Source organism: Toxorhynchites rutilus, chromosome 3 (assembly GCF_029784135.1).
Source record: "Toxorhynchites rutilus septentrionalis strain SRP chromosome 3, ASM2978413v1, whole genome shotgun sequence".
NCBI classification, from domain to species: domain Eukaryota; kingdom Metazoa; phylum Arthropoda; class Insecta; order Diptera; family Culicidae; genus Toxorhynchites; species Toxorhynchites rutilus.
The window spans coordinates 298,481,835-298,490,478 of NC_073746.1; the positions used below are offsets into that span (position 1 = coordinate 298,481,835).

The 8,644-nt window shown below is 37.0% G+C and overlaps 1 protein-coding gene across 1 annotated transcript; it reads right to left on the reverse strand.

Moving 5' to 3' along the window:
- Positions 1 to 1,486: 1,486 nt before the first annotated feature.
- LOC129776776 (AP-2 complex subunit sigma) lies at positions 1,487 to 3,155 on the reverse strand. The gene is made up of 3 exons (XM_055782615.1): positions 2,970 to 3,155; positions 2,297 to 2,888; positions 1,487 to 2,226 (listed from the first exon to the last, which is right to left on the reverse strand). Exons 1-2 carry the CDS (start codon positions 2,970 to 2,972, stop codon positions 2,463 to 2,465), a joined length of 429 nt encoding a protein of 142 aa, XP_055638590.1. The 5' UTR covers positions 2,973 to 3,155; the 3' UTR covers positions 1,487 to 2,226; positions 2,297 to 2,462.
- Positions 3,156 to 8,644: the final 5,489 nt, after the last annotated feature.

Consider the following 8,644-nt stretch of genomic DNA (forward strand, 5'->3'; position numbering starts at 1 on the left):
CTGTTCCTCGTTGCTAGGCCTCCCTGCTAGCTGACAGAAAAATCACAAAAAGGTGAGGGCTGTGATGCAGTTTTCGCTTTTTTTCAGGCACTGAACAAAGGACATCAACTCTTTATAAGGTCGTTGAAATTAGGCAAGAAATCGACTTCAATTTCAGAGAACATAATCCTTCCATGAGGAAAAACACATACATATTTACCTTTGGAAAAATTTAACTATTGAAATAGTTGAAAAAATTTGTGGGAATATAGTTGCAACTGCCTGTTAACCCCAAAAACACTGTTGCCACTGCCTTGTTAAATCACAATATTTTTAGTGCAGCGAGAAAGTGTTTTTTATATGAAATTACAAATAAAAAATAAAAAATTTGAATTTTTCATCAAATCTATCATTCATTTTTTTGAAAAACTGCATGACCTTACACAGTAGATCCCAAATAAAACGTTTCCAGTGAAAAATTATGAACTTGTTGCATTTTCAAAGAGTACAAACAGAATTTTCTGCCGGCGCTCTAAAGTCGTGTTTTTTGTATAAAAATGACTCCCAAATTAATGTCGTACATTTTTAGCAGCCCAAAAAATGCAGTATGGATACCTTTAGAAGTTTTTGGTTAGGTAAAATTTTGAAAAAGTATTCCAAGTGCAGCGAAAAAAATATTTTTCGTGGGTGGCAACGAAAGATTAAAAGATTTTTGCGCATAATGCTATTTCACTGCACTGTTGTGCGTTCAAACACGAGAAAACGTGAGGTTTTCGTATTGCTTCGAGGTTATTCGTATTGATGTAAAATTGTACCAATTATGGTAATACAAAGATACAAGTTTATTTCGATAAAATCGTGTAAATTTGTCTAATCACAACATAAACCATCAAGATCATGTATGTGAAAACCATGACCAAAACAAAAAGGCATGAGACTAGCACTCACGGACAAATTCCGGGAAGGTTTATGGATTTACTATGGAACTCGCTGTCGCGCATAATCCGCTCGCGGATAATCGGGGTTCCACTGTATTTGTACCAAAACAGCCTTTTATGGCATAAAAATCCTATTACAGTAGAACCCCGATTATCCCAGAAATAGTCTGGCTAAGTCACCGCAGATCACGAAAATCGCGGATAATGCAATAAATGACTAAAAAAAGAGATGCAAACGCAAAAAAAAGAAGATTTTTCATCATGATAACTATGTTTTATCAATACAGAAATGGTCAAATAGTGTGAAAGCCATGATCAAAATAAAAGCGCAGCCAAGCCCACCACTCTCTTATAAATTCGGGGAATGTCCATAGAAATACTATGGATCTTGCTATCGTTGATAAACCGCACCGCGGATCATCCGCTCGTGGATAATCGGGGTTCCACTGTATTTTGATCCTTAACAAAATGCTAAGCAGCAATCTTCAATGAAATACACTATTTTCAAACTAGATTTTTCAACAACAAAAATAATAAAAAAAACTCACAACAACAAAATCATATAAGAATTAGTCTTATAGCATACGATTTATTACTCGCTAATAATCTTTACACAGTAATTGTAGATATACAATGACGTGAGAAAAAAACGTTACAATCAAGATTTTGTATGAGTGTCTTTGTCGTATCCCGTGTCTGACTAACCGCTTGTCGAAATACGCTTCATTTAATTTCTGCTCCGATGGCGAACACGTGACACACCGGGTAGAAACTCTCCGTTGTTCTTCGTATTTGACTCCTCACTGTTATATCGCCTTCTTTCATTCGTTCATGGTCACATCGTTCTACGATTTAAATTTTTCACAACAAAACGAAGCCGAATGATCTTAATATAACGATGTGTAAACAGTACGACAATTGTTTATTAACATTTTTTTTGTTACGTAACAAGGAATGCACAGTAGCTTGTCCTTGACTGAAGCGTCGATGGTACAGTTAGTAAATCGAGGGACGAAACGAAATAACTTAATATCTTTGGACCCGTGTAATTCATCGTGTATGGGAGCTTACGGCGTCATGGAGCATGGAACTTAGTACGGTATGTACAAAAACTAAGAATGCGACCTGTCCCACTGTAGTCATTTCAGTTGTTGTTTTTGTGTGTAACATTCAAATGGCAGCTTTCATGATGGGTATGGTATGTTGCTTGCGCGAGAGTGGTGAGACGAGATTCACTAGAAAGCAGAAAGTTTTGATTCAATATTCATCCTGCGATGTATACTTCCAAATTGCATCGACCTGATGCTATCTAAAAACAGAAATAGTCAATTTATCTCGTTCGTTGTATCACAGTTATCAATGGTATTGTCTGAATGTACCTCTTAGAAATTGTTGCGGGTATTCCTGTATCTTATACATGGCTAATATTGCGTAATATGGAATAAATTGTCAATAGTATGAAGTGCCGCGTTTTGCACTTCATTAAACAATATAGCTTAGAATACGGTGGTGGCCGTTTAAGGGTCCCCCAGCTTGAGTGCTTTTTTACTCGAGCGAGTTCAACGTTAGCAGCTGTTTCAGTACTTTGGTTTGAGACGTCTCCCGGATCTCGCCTGCAAGGAACATCTCATCCACCACGGTGTACACCTTGTAGAAATTGAATACTAAATCCAGCTCGCACACATTGTGGAAGTATTCATTCAGCACCTCGACAAAATTGTGGATAGCCTCCAGATAGCACAAATTGTTGTCGTTCACGTCCACACAAATGCAAAAATATAAACCCGCATACCGTCGATAAACGATCTTGAAGTTGCGGAATTCGACGAAGTTCGTGTGTTTGGCATCGCGGACCGTTACAACGGCATGCACCTCCTCGATCAGTTTCTGCTTCTCGTCGTCGTCGAAATTCATATACCACTTCGCCAGACGGGTTTTCCCCGCACGGTTCTGAATAAGGATGAAACGAATCTACAACGAAACGATTGTATCAAATTTTTATTCCACCTTCTTCGCCTAATCACTAGTTGAGTCTTCACGATCTGGACTCACCATATTTGACGTCTGGATGGCTTGTTTCGGTTGTACTTTCACGAAAATATGATGATTCGAGCCCAAATCGGCAGATTTTGTGAAGTTTTTCGTCAAACGATTGAGCAGAAATTGATTATCAGCCTTGATACGTATTCTTCTTCTTCCTTTTCCAGTGGAAAAGAGTGATAAACAGTGACAGTTGAATGACACCCATTTTCAGTTGCCAACATGACATACGAAAAACAAAACAAAATAGAAAAGGGGGAATGGGACGCTGATGGACCATTCGTTTTGAACTGGGGCGTTTTTAATACTTGGTCGTTAGGGGTTGTCCACATACCACGTGGACAGAAAAAGCATGATTTTAGACACCCCCCTCCCCCTCCGTGGATAAGCGTGGACATTCCTTATACCCCTCCCCCTGTTGTCCACGTGGACATTCCTTCGGTTTTGAGGAAAAAATCAAGAAATTCTATTTTTTCGCTTAAATTCTATTTCAAGTTTGTTTCTATTTTCTATTCCATATGTTTATTGATAAAAATTATAGCCTTACCAATGCTAACGATTTGTTTCGAAATCTTCGATTTTTTCCAACATTGTCCGGGAGCTGATTATTTTCTTCCCAATTCCATTTACGTTATCTCCATATCCATTCTAAAATATCCTTTGTGAGCTTATTTTCGAGTATTTTTATTAAAGCTGGCTGGCTGTTTGAGTTCTCAAAAAATCAGACAATGAAATCAAGCACTTTGTTTGAAAACAGGTGTCATCGTGATCGATGATTCCGTTGACCTACAACCCTTAATTGTTAAATAATGCTAATTATTGACCTAAAAAATTCGTGCCGATTCTAAGGAGAAAACCAAAAGCATATTTTTGTAGGCATACATCTTTTCGATCATAGATGCACCGTTTTTTCCTGAATATTTCAGCATCCTTCATGCAACTTGAGAATTCCATCCTCTCAGAACTTATGCTATGCAGTAGGTTGAAGTTCTTACAAGAATCTTAACAGTTAATAATCTGAAGATGCAATATCTGGTGAGTAAGGCGTGTGGAGTTTTAGAAGTGCCCTAGAGGCGTTCTGGATCGTTGATTTTCATACGTTCAGCTGCTAGCAGTACTTGTTGGAATTCATCGAAACTAGTTGCTTGGTAGATGCTCATGATACAGATTTTCTTCCAGTCCTACCAGACCCAGCCATAACTTTCTTCACGCGAAAACCTGCTTCGGGGTTCCATTCACTTGCTAAGATTTTTTTTAACTCAACTTTCTTATAAATGATTTACCCTTTACAATTCCCTACAAATATGTATTTTCATCGCTTCTATGAAACGAATTGCAAATTGAGATAAGTCCCTTCAAGTGTTTTTCGGTAAAATAAACCCTTATTCCGGAATCCGGTCGGATTTGAAATTAACACAATGTTGTGTTCTTTGAGAGGGTATTATAGTCTAGAAATTTGAAAAAAAAACATTTTTTTTCTTCATATTTCTCTAATTCATACATTTCAGAATATACCATAGAAAAGATTTTTCGAAAATCTCATTATTTACCAAGTTATAGCCATTTTAGTGATGCGATATCTTATCTAGTACGGTCATAACAATTAACTACAAACGCGTTTTTCTCGAAACATGTTTTTGACGTGGGACTACGTCTAACCGGAGTATATGTGGGGTAAAATGAAAACCTAAACACAGAACATGAAGGAAAAAATGAAAGATTCCGAATGCTTTTAACTCGATCATTTCTTAGTGGATCGGAAAGATGTTTGCATCAGTTGATAGGGAATATTTCTACGCTTCTATCGCAATTCATAAAATGTTATTTTTCATAAGATAAACAATTGAATAACTGTAAAATGTTAAGCGTTATCTAAACGCCCCAACTGCCTCGTTTTGATTGGCCCGATTTACGGTTTCCCTAACACAGCCATCAAAACCAAGCAGCCTTGGGGAAATCGGCATTGCAAATACATGAAAGTAGGGGGTATTATTGTTCCGACTGAAATGTGTTTCCCTAACACAGACTTTAAATTCAAGGAGCGTGAGGAAAGTGGTATTGCGAATACATGTAAGTCGGGGGACTTTTGTTCTTCCAAAAATGTGTTCCCCAACACAAACTTCAAAACCAAGCAGAGCTGAAGAAATCGGCATTGCAAATACATAAAGGTCGGAGGTATTTTTGTTCAGACTGAAGTGTGTTTCCCTAACACAGACTTCAAATCCATGGAGCGTGGGGAGATTGGCATTGCCAATTCATGCAGGTCGGGAGTATTTTTGTTCCGACTGAAGTGTGTTTACTTAATACAGACTTCTAAACCAAGAGGAAATGGGGAAATCAACATTCCAAATACATGTAAATCGGGGGCATTTTTGTTCCGACTGAAATGTGTTTTCCTAACACAGACTTCAAAACCAAGATGTCATCATACCAATCGTAAAAGGAGTGTCATTAAATTTACTTGTAACGAAGAACACAATCTATCACAATACATAAATTGACCTTACATGGCATTATACAATATTTTTACTCACAAATCAAATATATTGAATTCAATTGAATTCGGAAATTGTATCATTCAATCAAAACTTTAATCAATACAAACAAATGATTGCTGAGCCGAGGTAGTCTCACGTCAACCTTGCGGTTATATCTTAGATGTAACCCACCCATTTTTTTCAAACTGGCTTACACGATATCTCAAGTTCTACTTATCCGATCTATGTTTATATGAATACAATCTGTATGCAAGTATGGAAAAGTTCATTCGCTCATTTCTCCACTCCTGATTATAAATCACTCTTGTATCTGCTTGGAACAATCATGGCAAAAAGAATGCAGCAAACAATCGTGAGATTGCACGATGAATTATTTTACACTCCCCGACCATCTTCATTCGTGACTGATAGAAAACATAACAAAACAAAGAGTGGAAAACAACATTCAATGAATGAATAATCCTTTGGAAGGATCGCACGAAACGAAATAACAAGTGAGTCAAAATAAATTGAATCTGCGTGTATGTATGATTTTATTTTCCCTTGTATTCTTTTCCTTGTCAGCATTCAAGTGCACACGAAATCCACCTTCCCGCTCATCAATAATTTGCGTTAATATGGTCTTTTGCGTTGGCTTAGATCGTTTCATACTAGAAACAAAAAATGTCATTGCAATAGTGCACAGGAAACAACTCGATTTCAACTATCTACCTATATTTTACTGTCACGATCGAGGCTCAATGATTGCTATTTGAGTGAAAAACGAATGATTTTACAGAGACACTCGCTGACTCAAGCAAAAGTTTTCAGTTTGATTCTATCACCATCATTCCGAGAGGCAAATGAGGGAATGCAAAAAATTCTGAGAATAGATGAGCGGAATCGAGACAGCATTTTTCCGTTCTAATCGAGAACGAGCTTTGCGAAGAGGATAGGTGAATGTTTTCTGTCTCAAATAAAGTGAGGCATAAACGGAGAATAGAAGGGTGAGTTTTATCAGTGAATGAGTGTTGTTGAACGAATTCCGATGCGATTTTGCCCATACCTGTCTGTATGTATCTTTCTATCGCATGAACCTATAAAAAATCATAATTTCGTAACTTTACTATTTTACTATTTTACAGCATTTTATTTGTTCAAATTTCCGCCATTTTATTAAAAAACACGTTTTTGACTTGTCCGCCATGGCACAACTTTTTTTTGAACCCCCTCACTCGATCAGCTTCTAATTATGGATGTATATTTTTCCGTTCAATTTTTGTTTTATTGTTGAAACATAAATAAACAAATAATGATGTAATGGATGGTAAAAATATTCTTTGTCTTACATTTTCGGAGCTCGAACAAACGTCCGAAATTCGTGTCTCTATCCCCCTTAATCTGATCGAGTCAAATCCTATCGGATTGTACAAATATTGCAACCTTGGAATGCAGAATGCAAAAGTTTGTTTCGTTCGAATTGCGATATGTCAAATCCGATCGGGTTCCGTAATATGGGTTAATATGTAGTCCATGCATTGTTGCATGTTTCATGCATGTTTTTCGTGATGTTTCGTTTCTGTGATTTTGGTGATTTTCGACATCACTAATTCATGTGCATGAAAGATTAATCTTTCCTTTTAATTAATCAGCAGTAGCAGCATGAACTTTCCAGACAACTCAAAAGAAGCGTATTACAAAAATTACCAGACATCAATGAAGAACAACATCATTGTAAGAAATAGATCTGCAGAGATATGGCCTGTACACTCATGGAAGAATATGTTTTTCGTTTCAATGTTCAGAAATCCTTGGGAGTTCTCGGAAACAAACCAAACAGTTTTGTCATCAAGAGCAGAAACTGAATTCAACTCGCACTTAAGTCGTGATTTTTAATACTACAAAAAATCCAACATTCTTTGTGTAATTGGGTGTCTTTATCCTGGCGGATTTAATGGCCCTCTATTACCGATTGGAATAAATTTGATCCTAGTTCATGTGCGTTACTCTCAGAATATACATTTCAGGAAAGAGGTTCAGTCATATGAAAAAAATATGGATGTTTGACCGAGCAGCACTCTCAAGCAGTTCAGTATTTTTATTGATGAATGCTGAGTACTCAGGGCGGGCGTGAAGTTCAAAAAATCGTGTAAATACAAAATGGATCTCATTCAATTTTGACGTCTAAATGTTCTTGACTTGAATGTTTTACTTTAAAAAATACTTAACGTGTCTACGTGGACATTATCAAAACCCCCTCCCCCCTCACCGTGGACAAGCGTGGACATTTTCGTAACCCCTACCCCCCTAAAGTTGTCCACGTGGTATGTGGACAGCCCCTTAGATGTACAGTGACTCAAATCCGTAATCGTACTCCACCATGCCGATCTCTTTTCCTTACTTTTGGAAGTCCAAAACAAGCTTTCGGAACATTTTATTTAGATAAAGACATAGTGTCATATGAGAGTTAAAAGGTTTGCTATCTGTTTTCAGAATAATTGTTTTTATTTCTCTAAAAATGGCGAATGTATGAAAATAGACTCAAACTCACAATCGTACTCTGGTTGAAATCTCAACTCCATTTCGAAGGCGTTGACCAAATTCCGAATTCCATAATTAGTATGGTATCCCTTGTTCATTGCAACTATCTTTAGCTGTCTTTAGCCTTATCTACGAATTTTTGGGTGTATTAGGAAGGAATATTTAGCAATTTTTTCAGGGTTTCTAAAATCATGATTTTTAGAAATTTGATGGTTTCTAAATTTCCTACACAGACAATTTCCTTACTTTTTTACTGGGATTGATGCTGGAAGATTGTGGAGGAATATCAATAACTTTTGAGCAATTGTAATGTAACCATGTGCGAACTTTATATGTCTTGAGCTCTGGGTCATTGTCTTGGCAAAACTTGAATCCCATTTTGTTGACACTTTGCTTCATAGTTTCCTTCAGTATGTTCAAATAAACATTCTGATCCAATACACCATCGATGAAAACCAAATCGCCCATACATGCACCACCCATCTACCACCACCACGTTTAAACGTTGCTTCCAGATTTTTTACTTTTAATTCATTGTTGGCTTCCTCCATACGGAACGATAACTATCGGAGCCAAAAATATTAAATTTGGACCCATGTACGGAAATAACATCTTACCAGTAAGACATTGATGTGTTTCATGCTGTTTGGAAAAATCAAGTTGGAGTTA